Below are 15,590 nucleotides of genomic sequence, written 5' to 3'. Positions count from 1 at the left end.
ATCTTACAGGCCTTTAGTGCCAGAGAAAGCAAGCTTAAGCAACCACTTCAATTCCACAAGACTCTCTAAGCCTCATTATCCCAACTAGGCACAGATTTTATCACTTTCTCTGCCTGCCTTGAAAATCCAGAACAGCTGAGGCAGGAGCTTGGTTTCTACTTAAAGCCCTTCACACCTCTTTACCCCTTAAAATTTAGTCAGTAAGGATTTAGCTCTCTAGGACTCTGAGGTTTTTTTTGTTGTTGTTGTTGTTTTGGGTTTTTTTTTTTTTTTTTTTTTTTTTTTTTTTTTTTTTTGTCCCAGGTTTGCTGTTGCTCTGTGCACAGACAAGGTAACTAACAATGGTTTCTGAAATAACAAAATGCTTGAATTTTTTTAAATTAACATTTGTTGCAATTAATAAAGTAGCTCAGGAAGCAGCTTTAGTTATGAAGTAACAAATCTCAAAATAGTCCAACTAACCACCAATTTACATTTACCTTTGTAATATCTCTAAATGTTATATTCAGATGTTATATACTCTTCCTCTATTTTACTGATGTTTTTCATAATTTTCTTAATTTATATAGCATTTTGTTTGTGTATTCAGAGGAAGTATTCAAGTACTAGTTTTAGATTTTAAAGCTATTATTGATGGTGAAGTTAATTTCAACAATAACTTAAATATTTGTATGTATGAAAAGAATAAAATAGTTTAGTTAGAAATTATCGACAATGTAACTTAAAATGTAGTTATGTGGAAGTGCCAGATGTTTTGAAGTTTTAAAAAAATTTCTAGTCTTTAAAATCTGAATTTTCCCTTATTTTGGAGTAAATGCTTGATACAGGCTATGGTCTTACTTCAGCACTGTATGAAAGCAATTATTTTTCCTTTGGTAAATAGTATAGATTTAGTCCTCAGTGAAGTGGTAACAAAAGGAGATGGCTTTAAACTGAAAGAAAATATGTATAGATGGGATATGGGAAAGAAGTTCTTCACTGCGAGGGTGGTGGGACTCTGGCACAGGTTGCCCAGAGAAGCTGTGGATGCCCCATCTCTGGAGGTGTTCAAGGCCAGGTTGGAGGGGGCTTGGAGCAATCTGGGATGGTGGAAGGTGTCCCTGTTCATAGAAGGGGTTAGGAAGAAAGGATCTTTAAAGTCCCTTTCAACCTAAACAATTCAGTGATTCTATGAAATTATTCATTCTACGCATCTGTGACAGCATGATCAATTTGTGTGGGGCTTGCCTAAATCACCAGGTGCACCTATAAAATTAAGCGACCATGAGTTAGATTTGTATTTTTTATTCAGCTTCAGTAAAACATAACCTGAGGAATATTGGCTGTCAGAGCTACCAGCCTCCCTGTGACCCTCTGCTCTGGCATAAACACCTCGCTTTGCCTTGGCCCTGCAGGCGCCATCTACAAAGTCCCCGCTTGTGAAGAGTCCACGGTTGTGAAGGGAGAGATGCAGAACAAGAGCTCTCTGAAGGGCACTTTAGTGTTAGAGGCAGTGGTCAACTTCTGCTCTTGTAGTTTATGAAAAATACTACGTTTCTCTGCTTTTGGTGCCTTGATGTTCAACAGAGGAGCATCAGGTAAACCTAAGCAGAGTTTTATTGCCATTAGGGCTCCTGTCAGGTACAGGCCCCGAGGCTCAGATTACCTCAGCCCCAGGTCAGAAGTTAAAATATTAGTTATATCGGTTTAATGCTTCTCTTGACGATTCGTTGTCAGACTCTGCAACAGAACCACCTTGGTGTTTCATTGAAACCAGAGAATTAGTCATTTACTTTTTTTGAAGCAGATGCTATGCTGCTGTTTTTAAGGTCGTATGTGGCTACCAAGGTAAGAGCGATCTGTAGAAGTGCAGCTTCGCAACTTGACCTAACGACAGAACTCGGCGTGTCTTTATCGGCGGGCACCTGCAAGGAGCCGCCCGGCTGCTGCCGCTCGTCCCCTCACGGCGAGCTGCCGCCCACAGCCCGTCCCGCCTCACGGCCGCCATGGCGCCCGCCCCGCCCCGCCGCCTTCCCACCCCCGCGGCGGCAGCGCCATGGCGGCCGTGCGGGACGTGGAGATCGACCCCGAGGGCACCTTCAAGTACATCCTGGTGCGCCTGCAGCGCCCGGGCGGCGGCGAGCAGCGGGACATCGTCCGCGGCACCAAGGCGGCCGAGTTCCACAGTGCGTGACGGGGCGCGGGGGCGAGCGGGCAGCGGCCGGAGCGGGCCCCCCCGCCCCCGGCGGGTTTGAGGCGGAGCGGGAGTAGCTCAAAAATCCCCTTTTCCCCACTTTCTGCGTCCCCCGTGTGATAGGAAAACTGGGACAATGTATCTGTCGTGTGCCGTTTGGGAGCCCAGTTGAAAGGAATGAGCAGGTGTCTTTGCAAACCGTGGGCCTGCTGGTAGAGAAGGGCAGATATTGAGAGCTGAAAGAAGCACTGTAGGAGGGAACCATAAATTCCATAGGAATTCCACTAATTGACACAGGCTGTTACTCAAGACTATGCTAAATCCCTGGATTTGCAGAAAAAGAACAGAGACACAAGGAGAAAGAAAAAAAGGTGGGGGGTGCACATTAGAAAGGGGGGTCTGTTAGGGCCATTGGGGAAGTCTGTACCTTTCAAGGGAAAGAGAGAAATGCGGCTGGGAAATTAGGATAAAAAGGAGGCTGTGTCTTCTAACAATTTGAGACACCCCACGGGAAATGCCCATGACCTCTCCCTTCATTTGAATAAAATTATAGGACTCCTCTGTCTCCTTTTTGGATATAAACCTCTGGTGTTTGTGGATTAATTTTCCTGACACAATCAGCCTCATTTTGGAGAACGATCTATGCTAACTAACTAAAAAACTAAAGGGCTTTAACTGCAGTTTTTCTGTGCCTCTGAAGAGAAACCTCCCTGCCTTGTAGGTGAAATAAGAAAGTAGCCAAAAACAAGTTCTAGACTATGTAATGCCTAGTTCCTGTTCTAATGTCTCTCACCATTCTTCTTGTGCAGATCATATATTTGAAAAAGTAAATCCTGAGATGGAAAAGCTAGGATATGAGTGCAAGTGCCTTGGAGGAGGGAAAATTGAACATAATAGCAAAGACAAGAAAATCAGGGTATTTGGGCTCTCAACAGTAAGTGCATCTCTCATTTTTCTTCAAATGTTTCTGTCTCTGCTGCTCTGGGATTTTTGGTTAATAGCATAGTGGCTTTTGGCAATTTACATCACATTTTAAACATTAACTGGAAAACTTGCCCTGGCTCACTTGTGAGATAGATTAGAAAAACAATGGTTTTAGGGCAGGAGATCTGTATTATTAATCTAGCTGCCAAATGAAGTGTTAGAGGCAGTGGTCAACTCTTGCAGCCTGAGAAACAGACTTTAATCTCTGCTTTTGGTGCCTTGATGCTCACAGAGGAGCATCAGGTAAAAGCAGAGTTTTATTGCCATGAGGGCTTCTGTCAGGTAGAGGCCCTGAGGCTCAGATGACCTTAGTCCCAGGTCAGAAGTTAAAATATTAATTATGTAGGCTTAATGGTTCTTTTGACTTGAATGCTTGGTGTCAGACTCTAAAACAGAAGTACCTTGGTGTTTTATTGAAACCAAAGAAATAGTCATTAACTTCTTTTGAAACTGTGGTGCTATTTTTAAGGCTGGATGGGATCTTCAAAGTGGTCGCCAAAGCAAGAGTGAGCCGTGGATCTGTTGCTTTCCAACTGATATAACTATATTATCTGTTATTTTTTAAAAGCTTGCATTTTCTAATGCATCAACTTTAACCTTTTCAGTTTAAATGCTTGTTTATTTAAGCAGTTCCTCTTTGGGGCCATCACTGATGAATAAGAGTATGTTTTGTTTGATAATACAACCTTGGGCTCTTTTTTTTTCAGTATTCTAAGTAAACTTTCACGTGAAATACTATGGGGAAAAATATAACCTGCAAATCCCAGATTTCTATCGGTGTACTGCACTATTGTTACATGTATTTCTGAAATAAGAAATCAAGATAACTGTGATCACGTAAGACAATAATGCAAAGGCCACTTTGACCACAACTGCCTTAAATTTCAGTGAAACAGTAACACTGTGACCAGTGGTTTTTAAATGAGGGCAAAAAATCTCATAGGTCATCTGACCTTACCTTGGAGTTGCAATGGCTGAAAAGCACAGATACTTAAAATTGTGCTATTATCAGCTAAGGCAGGATGGGAAATACATAAAACATGAAGGCTGTGATTTCTTTAGTGGCCAAAGTAGTGCTCAAATGCTCACACTTGTTTGCTTATTCCCTTTCCCATCAGCTGAGCCAAATCAGCTGTTTGTATGCTCACACATTAAAGTGGGTCAATGCAATCTCTGTGGTTTAAAGCAACATTCCATAAATACAGTGGCTAATGGCTTGGGAACATTTTAAAACAAACTTTCTGCTGGAGAAATTTTGTAGAAAATGCATTTTCTATTTGACTCCATATAATTTATTTTCTAGAACTTCAATTTGGGGAGGAGGGAATTGGAGAGGACAATAGAAAAATAAAAAATGATACTGCAAGAGTAACTTTTTTAGAGCTTTTGATTTGCATGTGAACAACTTGTGTTGATAAGAACTGAATGGTTCTGAAGACTTCAATGTCCATGTCCAGTTTGTTCTGTCTTGCAGGGCTATGGAAAAGCAGATCACTCAGTCACTGTAGAGATACTGAAGAAAGAGTATGCAGATTATGAAATTACATGGTCAGATGACAAGAAATAAAATTGTGAACACAATGAGCAGTTCCAACCTGGTAACTGTGAGCTGTACTATGATAAATAAAATTTGAAGTATGTTCTATGTGTGTAACCATAAATCTGGAGTGACTGGACTCTGCCATTGTTTGTAATATAATCCTGATATATCTTATTTTTTAGATCATTCCTTTGTGCAGAATCTGAAGTTCTAACCCTTTTTCCTTTTGATGTGCCCTTTAATTAAACATTCCCACACCATCTTACCTCTAATTTGTTTTCATCCAGTCCCATTTCATTGATCTATTGTAGGATACCTAAGGATTTACCATCAACTTCAAACACCACTGGACCAAACCTGTTCACTGATCTTTTGACCACAGTGTTTTCAACTTGTTTTTTTATTACTTTTCAGGTGTTTCATCTTTCTTACCCACATTAAAAAAAAAATGGCGTGGAGGGTAGGGTTGACTGTTACAGTTCTTCATCAATGATCCAAATCTTTGATTTACTCAATGATTTTAAGATCTAGTATTCTGCAGAAGCAATGATCAAAATATTTGATTTTCCTGTAAGAACCTTCCCTGTAGCAGTCTGATATCAATGTAAAATTCTGCCAATGCCTCTTTCATTCTGATTCCCCTGGACTGCTTTGATTTGTGTGAATTTAATAATGCTTTTTTCTTTTTTTTTTTCCTAGCAATAATTATGTGATAGTGAACTACCTCCTCAGTACACCTAGGCAGTGTCTGAATTAGCTAACATCACCCTCCTGTTATGGCAGGATGTTGCCTTTTGTTTGTTGCGAAATTACTTGCTACAATTTTCACTCTTCTTGTTTCATGACAGTTTTCATTTAATTCATTTGTGGATTTACTGACTTGCTGTCTTGAAGGCTTGCTGACTTCCAGAGGTAATTCTAGATAAATTCTCCTTTTCTGTGGTTTCTACTGCACTTACCCAGCAGTATCTGGTGGTATAGAAAAGCCTTTTCTTTTCAGCATGCAAGTGACTCTTACGGTACCAGGAAATCTGAGACTTTAGGCCAGTTTCTCTCACCAAAAATCCTGCTGTTACTCCCTTCTTACAGTTGTGATCCATCTTAAGTCACCTTTCTGTAGCTTTGTTTTGGTTGGGTGGGGAGGAATTTTCTGTTCTCATCCTCAAACCTTTCACTCCAGTCTTCACCAGAGGAGTTCCAGGGGTCTCCATCCCAATAATCTCCTCAGAGCAGAATCTCCTGAACCTGGTGCTACAGGTCTCTTGGTTGGCACCAGATTCCCCCCACTTGCAGCCTGGATTTTCCCCTCCAACACCCTTGCCTGCTCTTGCATCTGCTCTTTGTGCTTCTCTTTGAGTTCCTGTGCAGTGGTTATCTGGCTGCACTTCAGATACAGTGGTAATGATTGCAGGATTGATTTTACTTAGGAAGATTTTGATTTCAGAGCCTGTGTGCCTAATAACCAAGAATAGCACACAAGTCAGTAACCTGCAAATTGGGCACTTCCCAGTTCCATTACCATGGCCTTTTTTGCCCCTAAGCTTTAGTAAAATAACTGTAGCTGCCAGTATACAAAGCTGAGTTTTAAATAGCCTCATTTCCCAAAACTGGCAAATAGTCTTCAAATGGAAGTCATCAGCTAGGGATAACTGTGTTAAAACAAACAAGCCTTTCAATTTTGTTTCCTGAGGTATTTAATGAGTGATTTTAATCTTTGTCTCCACAATACTTACAGGAAAGACATAATTTACACGGGACCTATTATTGTAATGTCGTGTTCAAAATGAGGGGAGAAAAATGCTGTTGATTTGGAGTGAGCTGACTAAAATTGAGTTACCAGCTGAACTCTACCTTTTACCTTTTATTTCTTCACCGAAGGTAGATTTTAATGTGTCATCAAAAAAAAACCCAAAAAATCCCAAAAACTTGGAGGGACCTCCCAATTCAGTTATTTTTTTTTTTTTTAGTGCAGTGTCACATGGGACAATTTAATTTCCCTGGTCATTAAGTAATGCATACAAGCGTTACAAAGGAGTGAAGTTTATTTTCTTCTTTTCTAGTTTGTGAAGAGGAGCAGGACACTGGCCACTAGGGTGGTGAGGATTTCTCAGATCAAGCTAAATGTACATGAGGGAAATTAGTATTTTTTGAAGTTGAAACATCAACAACCTACAAAACTAAATGCTGAATTCTGCTTCCTCTCAGCATGTACCTGCTGGATTTTAAGAACAGAACTCATCTAGAATATGGAAATCCCAATGCTAATTGTGCTGATTTAACCTGAGAAAAAGCATCCTTCATTTTCTAACCAGATTCTGAAATTGGAAGCAATTTATAATGTGTGGGGTTATTTGTTTTTCATGTGCAATCATGGTAAGATTGTGGCTCTGCCATTCTTCCCTCAGAGTTCTGATTCTGTATTTGCAAAAAAACAGCTATGTTTGAACCAAATACTGAGTGAAGGCACAATAATTAAACCAAAGATGGTGTGTTTGATAGTGGAATATTATCAAGAGGACATATTATAGTAGAATATTTTAAGTACCTTCTTCATTTAGTCATCCAAAATTACATTAGATTTTTCTTCCTAATCATATTCTTTGTCATAGAGGTCAACATTTCTTACTACTTGAGGTATAGTTCTCTGGAACTCCACTAGACTAGCAGGTGTAGAACAACCTATTCAGTGGCAAGCCATGATTTATCTTAGGATTGAGTTTGAAAAATGACAAATGGTAATCCATTTGTTTCCAGCATCTCTGATTTGACAGAAAAAAAAAAAAAAAAAGTGCTGTTAACAGTACCTTCTTGATTCGCCAAAGCTAAAACTTTCTTTGTTCCTCAGTCTGTAGTCAGCAGTTATCATCACTAAGTTTCAGAGTTGGTGCAGAAGAATTCCAAAGCACTGTGGCAGTCATGGCAAAACTGACTTTTTTCCTCCCTCTCCTATCCTGTGAGAGGCTAAATTCAGTAGTTTCCAAATCATCCCTTTAAAATAGTCTGAAACAGTAGTGAAGGCTCTTCTGTGAAGTACAGGAAATCCTTTACCACTCTATCTTAATAGCAGCAGGGTCAAAATAGGAACCTTGGGATTGACTTTCAGCACCTTCAGTGATGGAAACTTGATAGCATAATTCAAGTGATTTAAATCACTGCTGTACTAAGTTTCTTTCCATCCCCTCAGACTATTTCCTTCTGCTCTACACTGAATATCCTTGCATCCAGTTTACAGCAGTGGTCACTGTCTCCAAGTTTGTATTTCTGCAAGGGCACCTGATAAAGCAGTGCATGATGACAACAGCTGTCTAAGAGCTTTCTGTCTGGTTTTGGCCAGGGCAAAGCATGCAGTGGATTCCCTTTTTTTTGTTTGAATTGCTGGTGGCAGTGAGCAGTTTTGTAGTTCTTTGGGGGTTTGTTGCCAGTGATTTCTTCAGCAACATCACTGTCTTCAGCCTACAGAAGTGCCTTGTATTGCAGGCTTTTCTGAGTGCTTTCTGTCCTGCCAAACTGGTGTGAAAAGATTGAAGAGGTATGGATGTTCAGTAGTACCCCCAGCAAGTTTAGAAAACAGGGCAATTCATTTCTGAAAAAAATCTTGTTAAAACAGTACAGCAATCTATTAAACTCCTGTAATAGCACATTTTATCTCCTTTTCCAATTGTCTCCTAAACCTCAGTTCTATCATCCTCCAGTATTTCATTTGTAGGCTTGTTGGTTGGTAGAAGGAGCTTATCTTGTGCAGAATATTCTTTCAAGTCAACTTCTAAACCAGCATGGCTCTAATTCCTTGCTGAAATTTTGTTAGCCTGTGACAGAATCTGAATGTGAAAATTTACAGACCACGGTGGTTAATATTGTTACACTCTTTAAGGTGCTTGAATACGTCATGTGTGCATTCCACATGGAAATATTACATGGATTTCTGAGATCCCCACAAATGATAAATACAATCACATCTCCCTCTGCTGGCAAAACAGCAGAGCTCAGAGGTCTGTGGTCCCTGCACGAATCTGGCTGCAGTTAGGCTGCCCAAACCTGAGTGCAAGCTCACCATCTCTTGCACTAATTTTGGATGCTAAATTTATCTCCTTTAGCCACAATATGTCATGTATGTCATTCCCATGTCGTGTATGTCATTCCTGTGACATACAGTTCTGGTGCTGACAGATAATGTGAAAGCCTGGCTGGAGACAATGACTTGCTTAATCTTTGTACATAAATTAATTTTCATAAACAGATGCTGCTTTAAGCAGAACTCCATGCAAAGTCAACACCAGAAAAAACCCTCACTTCCAGTCAGACACCATAATTTGTCAAACATTTCAACAACCACCATCCTTAATTTGTTAAAGGAGAATAAGAGAGGAAAAAGCAAAGAGACATGAGGATTAAAACATTTTTGAGCTATTTTTTTGGAAGATCAGTAGTTTAATTTTAACAGGAATTTTTAAAGGCAATTTCCATAATGCATCGCTGCAGACCCTGATCAATTGTTTTAACCATACTGGTTGTAAACACATTTTTGTCTTCAATGAATTTCTCAAAGAGATAAATACCACCACCAACTCCAAAATAATGCACTTTGCTTGCCAAATACACACGGCCATTTCTATCCAGGAGCTGAGCCAGTGTATCATGCAAAGCACTGTAGTAGTCAGGATTATAGATGGTCTCAGAGGTGAGAATTATATCGTACTTCAAACAGGGTTTGTTGCTGTTTAACAGGAGCTGGCTGACTTGAGACCATTCTCCAGAAAAAAATCTGCATCTGTTGAGCATATCAGGTGAGCTCTCTGCTTTCCTGGGCCTCTTTGAAGGAGGCTTGCTGGCTTTTCTGTCCTTCCCACTGCCCTCACTGACACAGTTGGCCACCACATTAGGCAAGGTTATTTCATCAATCACTGTGCTGTTGTAGTCCTGAAAATGGACTCTGGCAGCTTCACCTTGTAAAGCAACAATTCCCAACAATCCAGCTCCACAGCCAAGATCCAATACGGTCTTGTTGGTAAATTCTATTTCAGCCTCAGAAAAGTAGTCCATGAGATCAAAGGTGCATTCCCAGATTTTCAGCCCTCCTTCGTAGACTCCTGGGATGAGATCAGAGTGGGAAGACACACTTTTGGACACGATGCCTTCGCTGTCAGCATCACCTGAACATGTCATTTCCACTACAGACAGCTTTACATAAGACAGGTCCAATACTGTCTCCATGACTTTATTTTCCAATACTTTGTTGAGATCTTGGGGAATGCTGTGCTCCTTAGCAGCTTTCACACAGAGGTTTTTCTTCAAAGCTGCCTCATCCTGGTACTTAGCAGCAGCCAGCTTCAGGCTGGACTTTGCTGCAAGACTGGCAGTTCCCCTGCTCTTCTCCCTGGATTCCTGCTTGTGTTCTGGAGAGCACAGCAGTAAGAAGTGAGCATCTGCCTCACTGTTCTCATTTTCATCAACAGCAAAATTAAATCGAAAATCCATTTTCAGGAATAAGTTTTTTTTTTAAGTTTAATTTATGACAGCCAAGCTTTTATGTAGGCAATGTTGCAGGACAGAGTATTTCGCTGGTGCAGTATCAGATGTCTTGCCAAGAGCCAGGTGAATTGCTGCTGGAAATAAAAGTAAATAGTCTTATGTATCATTAATATCAGCACAAACCATCTAATTGTAGCATCCTGATTTTCATTACCAGGCTCCCCCGGAAAGTCGTGGAGTCTCCCTCTCTGGAAACATTCCAAATCCACCTGGACGCGTCGCTGTGTCACCTGCTCTGGGGGACACTGCTTTGGCGGGGGGGGGGGGTTGGGCCGGATGATCTCCAGAGCTCCCTTTCAACCCTAACTATTCTGTAATTTTAAAAAACCGCTCTCTAACCACTTAGGTTTATAAACACAGCGTCACAGCAGACCCCATCCCACATACCAGGCAAGGGAATTAGGACAGCTGCCACCCCCGCTAAAACTCGCATTTCAAACTCAGCGTTTCAAGGGGCGCAAACCCAACGCGCGGAGCGGTCCCGCTACCGCGCAGGCCGGGTGAGGGGCTCCGGGAGCGTTTCCCATCCCGTTTTCCCTGCCCCGTTCCCGTACCGACCCGCGGCCGCCGCTCCGGGCCATCCTCCGCTTCCCCCACGTGGAGCCGCTTCCGCTTCCTCGGGCGCGGGGCCTTGTGGGAGCGCGGGGCAGTGGCGGGAAAGGCGCCCCGCGCTGAGGGGAGCGCGGCCGCCGCCATGTCCCAGGCAGACCCCGAGCTGCTCCTGCGGGAGCTGGACGGCTGGGACTGGGAGCTCTGCCGCCGGGAGCTGCCCGCCGTGCTGCCCCGGCTCCTGATATCCTTCCCAGCAGGGCACTGGGGTGGTGTTGGAGGGGTGTGTGTGCGTCCTTCGGAGTTCCACGGTTCGACCAAATGTGTGTGAGGGAGAGCGGTGGGACCTTTGTGAGGGGCCGGGTGCCGGGAATTTCGCTGGAGCCGGGTACGGCCTTTCCCTGGAACAAAAGATTCATAGACTCTAGAGCATCGCGTGTGGTTCATTTAGCGCTGTAGATAACTCCCCGACACACCTCTCACCTACCCCCTCAAAAACAAAAGGAACCCAACCCCCTAAGAAAACCCAAACTACACACCACCGAAAAAAAAAAACAAAACTCAAAAAAAACAACCGTTCAAGGCTTAGTCTCCAATACATTTGGGAATACTTTGTTGATCCTGTGGGTACTCTGGGCTATCACCCTGCGTTGGTTGTGGAGCATCCCCACCAATTTCATGCGAACATGAGACAGTGACAGAAGTCACTGTGGCTTCTGCAGGTGCTTTGAAGGTAGCCTTTACAGCAGAATAAGTTTGATTTTCTTTAACATTTTTACTCAATGTATGAAGAGTCTGAGGACTGGACGGAGCATATTCGTAAGTTATGGTTAAGAAGTGCCTCTTCCTGTGGAGCCCTGTATTGCAATTGCATTAAAATCACTGCAGTGCTTGAAATGCTTCTGCTACAACTTCTCAGTCTTCAGCCATCCTGCTGGACCTTGCACATTGAATAAGCTTTATAAATGTCCCTAAAGACACTGCATCTAAGGCTGCTTTTTCCTTTCTGCTACTTCTGATCTTTAAATGCACAAAAGAAGGGTGTATTTCATCTGGTGTTTTGTTGTCTTTTGGGCTGTTATCTTCCAGGTGACAAAGCTAATAGTTAAAAGAAAATGAGGCTCGTATGTAACTGTTTATGAGTGTTGCTAAAACTGTTACATTGTATATTATGTTGCATTATAAAATGTGCTACTATTTGCAGTTTGGAATGTAGCAAATACTGGATCTGTAAGGTGGCAGTTGTGCTCAGTCTTCAACTAATTTTAGTCAGGTGTGCTGCTATTTTATCCAAAACATGGATTTTTGCATGTTGGAGCTATTACAGATAGTTGATTTTTCAGATAATGTATGTGTGTTTTCATGCATTTCAGATGAGGCAAGTGCTCTGTTGCCTCTCTCAAAATCAAGTGCCTGATTTGTTTTTGCTTTCTGCAGTTCTTTATTTCCTCTGGTAGGTTGCTGTATATTTCTGAGAATTACACATTGTAAATGTTTTTCTTTACAGGTATTTTGAGGATCTTGACTGAAATGTTTTTGCCGCATATCAGCCTTGAAGATGTGGAACGAATTTTTTTCTCAAAAGTATTACCTAAGGTAGAACAGCTTCAGTTAACTGTGGAATTGTCTGTCAGTCCAGTGTTAGAACCTGCTTAGATTGCATTGATTCTTCTTTTGGGGTTGCACAATATCTATGGGATACAAAATTGAAATTGAAGCTTTACCCCTTGAGAGTTTTCACAATGTTGTGTTGAATTGTGTCTGTGATTGTTCTCGTTCTTTATAGTAGGGAGAGAATTAAATATGAAAGTAATGTTCTTTTATATGAAAGCAATGTTCTGCTTTCTATATTCAGCAATAGTCTTGGATTTTATTTCTTTCTGAGAAGATTGGGCTTTTTATAAAATGACCAAGGTGGAGAATTTTTAACTGAGGAAGCTTTTCAGGACAAGTAAACGGAGGAGCTCAACGCTCCTATATCAAGAATGAATGTTGTGAAATTTGTGAATTAATATAGTGAATAAACTTCCAGATCACACTGACCTCACACATGCTTTCTTTTTTGATTAAATGATGGAGAATTTTGTGCCATAGCTGTATTAAAATCAGTGCTTGCATTTTAAGTGAAGTAAAATGGTGCCAAATTACTGATTTAAGTTTCAAGCCTCGGCTTGTCCATTTTAAGAAGCCAGTAAAAAGGGCCACTTGATTTTCCTCTTATTTTATCTCAAGTAACAAATTTTTTGGAGATTACAAGAAAATTGTCTCATAATAGGCATATCCTGAAAAAGAATCACTGTACCACTGTTTATCCTGCACGTGCCTCACTGTCTTTGCAGTCTCAACAGTAACACTCCTCAGATATCCAAAAATCTCAACTAAGGTGGAAATAGGTGTTGTTTTTATGTCACAGACTTTTTTTTTTTGATGTATTCAAAATGTTAATAATCATTCTCCACAAACAATTTTTTTTTCTGAGACAAAAGGAAAATATTTTTTTTAATTATGTGGCTTTAACTAAGTAAAAAATGTTTGGTAGAATAAAATAATATATTTAATAGATAATATTAAATAAATATTATATATAATATATTCTATATATTATTAATGAATAACATATTTCAAGCAAACTAGCTGTGAAGCTTGTTTCAGCAAGAGATCTTAGAAAAAATAATAGCTACAGTATCTTCTGTTTATTATATATATATATATATATATATATGAAAATATATATATATAAAAGTGGTTTTTGCTTCTTGTCATATCATGCTTTATGACTGAAATGCTGTAAAGTGTTTTCTGCTGTGAGTTCTCTCTGTGCCTTCATGCCAAGGCAGCAAGCAGGTATAGAATTGGTGCTATTATTTGCATGTGTACCTTTGTAAGTAAAATGTTTCTGTTTTGTTGTGTTCTGCCAGACTCTACAGTTCTTTGATAACTTGATGTGTGAATTATCCAGCAAGGCCAAAGGACTGACCAGCCAGAGTACAGAGTTATGCAGTACTGTAAGGAATCTGCTACAGGCAAGTCCCATCACATAAGCTGTCAAAATAATGCTTACATCACTCTTTGCTTTTACCTAAACTACTAAAAGGTGCTTAGAAATTTTTTTTGCCAGCTACTGGTGGTTAAAATGTCATTTAATCTTCCTTTGTAGTTGAAGTTCAGTTAACATTTTGTGAATGATTTGATTACATCTAGCGTGTGATGCTAATAATAATTTAAAAAATCATCTCAGATTCTGCTCCAAGTCCCTCCTGCAGATGTAATGTGACTCCCCAGGTGAACCTGGCACCTGTTTATACAGTCACTTCATTCTGAATTTTAACATTTTTCTAAATTGAGAACAATAGTGAAAGAAATAAGGAGTTCTCACAGAGGGTACGGCATCAGAGAAAAGCTCTGGAGCTTCATTCGTCTTTCACAAACTACTTATTTATGCAAATAGCAGTGAACTTTAAATGCAGTGAAAATCCAGGTGTATTTCAGCTAAGAAAAGGTGCTTTTGGAGGTATTGCAGGAGTGATTGATGTTCAGTTTTAATCTCAGACGGTGGTGCAGCTGCTGGAGACGCTGACAGGCTGTGTGCGCTATGTGTGCTCGGTGCAGGAGCTGTCCCTGCAGAGCATCCGCTCCCTCCCTTCCTCCGTCCTCTGTGTGGTGAAGAGCACCTTCACTCACTGCAAGGTAGGGCTCTGCTGGGAGCACAAAAATCCTTCTGTGGGGGAATCTTTGAAATCAGAAGGTTTTGGACAAGTTGCAAAAGGTAGGCCTTAGAGGCAGCAGAACTGGGGTTAGAGCTAAGCAGTAGACATAAGATTCTTTGTCAGTAGCAAAATCATACAAGAAGTAGAAAATAAGGATGAATAGAACAATGGTCAGTGTATTAGCGCTTGGCTAAAATAACTCTCTAAGCAATAGAAAAGAAACACTTTAGAAGAAGATCTTATTTTGAAATTACACTGTTGTCAAAGTATTATTGTTTTAATTTTAGTTGTTAAGTCATTTTCAGAGTGCACTCAGTGCACAAGAACAAAGATGATTTTTCAGCTCTCTGCCCAGCAAATCTGACCTGCCAGTGAGAGGCTCAGACTGGACTATTTCCATCCTTTGCATCAGTGTTAACAAAACATTCTGGTCAGGAGCAGAGTGCTCTGAGGGATCTGTGCAGTCCTGATGGCTACAGAGCCATTTACAGAGCTACAAATGGCAAGTTCCAGAGTGGATTGAGAGTTGAGATTAGCAGGTTTATGTTGCTTGCAGTGAGCAGTGTGTATCAGTTTCAGATGTGGACTGATCTGGATTTTCAGGTGCAACAGTAATTTCCTCTAATCATTGAAAATAAAGCAAGATTATCATAAGGACACACTAACCTTTGGTTGCCTTTCATTTTCACTTTTAATATTTCTTTTTTATAGGAACATTTACATTAGTTTTCCATGTCAGAACTCAAACTCAGATGCCATATCTTTATCTAGTAATTCTAATATAAAAGTATTGGGAAGTCTTTGGAATACTACTTCCTTTGCTGCTGACATTGTCCATGGTTCAGAAATATGATCTCAGGTTCATACATGGAGGGCTGATCCAGAGCCCCCTAAACTCACAAGAGCTAGCCAGACCTCGTTAGTTTCCCACGAGCTGCAAGTGAACATATTTTATATTGAGTGCTCAGGGGCTGTGTATTGAGTTAGAGTAGGTAGGTACATCTGTGCCTTGTTCTTTTTCTCCAGAGGAATGTATGGCAAAGCTCTTGGTGTTTTCTGCATGTGAGGATTCAGGCTGTGAGTCTTCAGCTCTTTTACAAAACTCTTC

General features: G+C 40.8%; 3 protein-coding genes across 10 annotated transcripts in view; 2 read left to right on the top strand and 1 right to left on the bottom strand.

Annotated features, from left to right (window-relative positions):
• The first annotated feature begins 1,979 nt into the window (after nucleotides 1-1,979).
• Nucleotides 1,980-4,879, top strand: LOC128811457 (14 kDa phosphohistidine phosphatase-like). Of its 2 annotated transcripts, none has more exons than XM_053985103.1 (3): nucleotides 1,980-2,165; nucleotides 2,983-3,107; nucleotides 4,615-4,879. In XM_053985103.1, the coding sequence occupies exons 1-3, from the start codon at nucleotides 2,036-2,038 to the stop codon at nucleotides 4,663-4,665; spliced, it is 306 nt and encodes a 101-aa protein (XP_053841078.1). In that variant the 5' UTR covers nucleotides 1,980-2,035; the 3' UTR covers nucleotides 4,666-4,879. The 2 variants fall into 2 exon arrangements, with proteins under 2 accessions (XP_053841078.1, XP_053841077.1); XM_053985102.1 differs by having other exon boundaries at nucleotides 4,632-4,852.
• Nucleotides 4,880-9,107: 4,228 nt separating this feature from the next.
• Nucleotides 9,108-10,837, bottom strand: METTL18 (methyltransferase like 18). 5 transcript variants are annotated; one of them, XM_053984638.1, is made up of 2 exons: nucleotides 10,785-10,837; nucleotides 9,108-10,297 (listed from the first exon to the last, which is right to left on the bottom strand). In XM_053984638.1, the coding sequence occupies exon 2, from the start codon at nucleotides 10,170-10,172 to the stop codon at nucleotides 9,132-9,134; it is 1,041 nt and encodes a 346-aa protein (XP_053840613.1). In that variant the 5' UTR covers nucleotides 10,173-10,297; nucleotides 10,785-10,837; the 3' UTR covers nucleotides 9,108-9,131. The 5 variants fall into 5 exon arrangements, with proteins under 5 accessions (XP_053840613.1, XP_053840617.1, XP_053840614.1 ...); XM_053984642.1 differs by having other exon boundaries at nucleotides 9,108-10,537; nucleotides 10,785-10,834; XM_053984639.1 differs by having other exon boundaries at nucleotides 9,108-10,300; nucleotides 10,785-10,821.
• A 24-nt stretch (nucleotides 10,838-10,861) lies between these two features.
• Nucleotides 10,862-15,590, top strand: part of FIRRM (FIGNL1 interacting regulator of recombination and mitosis) — a 27,849-nt gene continuing 23,120 nt past the window's right edge. For all 3 annotated transcript variants that reach the window (XM_053984631.1, XM_053984632.1, XM_053984633.1), the window contains exons 1-5: nucleotides 10,862-11,019; nucleotides 11,555-11,594; nucleotides 12,283-12,371; nucleotides 13,694-13,798; nucleotides 14,325-14,462. In XM_053984631.1, the coding sequence (XP_053840606.1) occupies nucleotides 10,921-11,019; nucleotides 11,555-11,594; nucleotides 12,283-12,371; nucleotides 13,694-13,798; nucleotides 14,325-14,462 (471 nt within the window). In that variant the 5' untranslated portion in view covers nucleotides 10,862-10,920. The remainder of the gene's footprint in view (nucleotides 11,020-11,554; nucleotides 11,595-12,282; nucleotides 12,372-13,693; nucleotides 13,799-14,324; nucleotides 14,463-15,590) is intronic.

The sequence above is a fragment of the Vidua macroura genome, chromosome 9, assembly GCF_024509145.1.
Source record: "Vidua macroura isolate BioBank_ID:100142 chromosome 9, ASM2450914v1, whole genome shotgun sequence".
Classification (NCBI taxonomy): domain Eukaryota; kingdom Metazoa; phylum Chordata; class Aves; order Passeriformes; family Viduidae; genus Vidua; species Vidua macroura.
The sequence above is the reverse complement of the archived record's forward strand: the minus strand, read 5'-3'. Positions and strand labels throughout refer to the sequence as shown.

Excerpts from the sequence above, each read along its gene's own strand:
- LOC128811457 (XM_053985102.1), top strand. The coding sequence starts at position 2,036 with ATGGCGGCCGTGCGGGACGTGGAGATCGACCCCGAGGGCACCTTCAAG. Across the intron at positions 2,166-2,982 it reads CAAGGCGGCCGAGTTCCACA|ATCATATATTTGAAAAAGTA; the intron begins GTGCGTGACGGG and ends CTTCTTGTGCAG. Across the intron at positions 3,108-4,631 it reads GGGTATTTGGGCTCTCAACA|GGCTATGGAAAAGCAGATCA; the intron begins GTAAGTGCATCT and ends TCTGTCTTGCAG.
- METTL18 (XM_053984638.1), bottom strand. The coding sequence starts at position 10,172 with ATGGATTTTCGATTTAATTTTGCTGTTGATGAAAATGAGAACAGTGAG.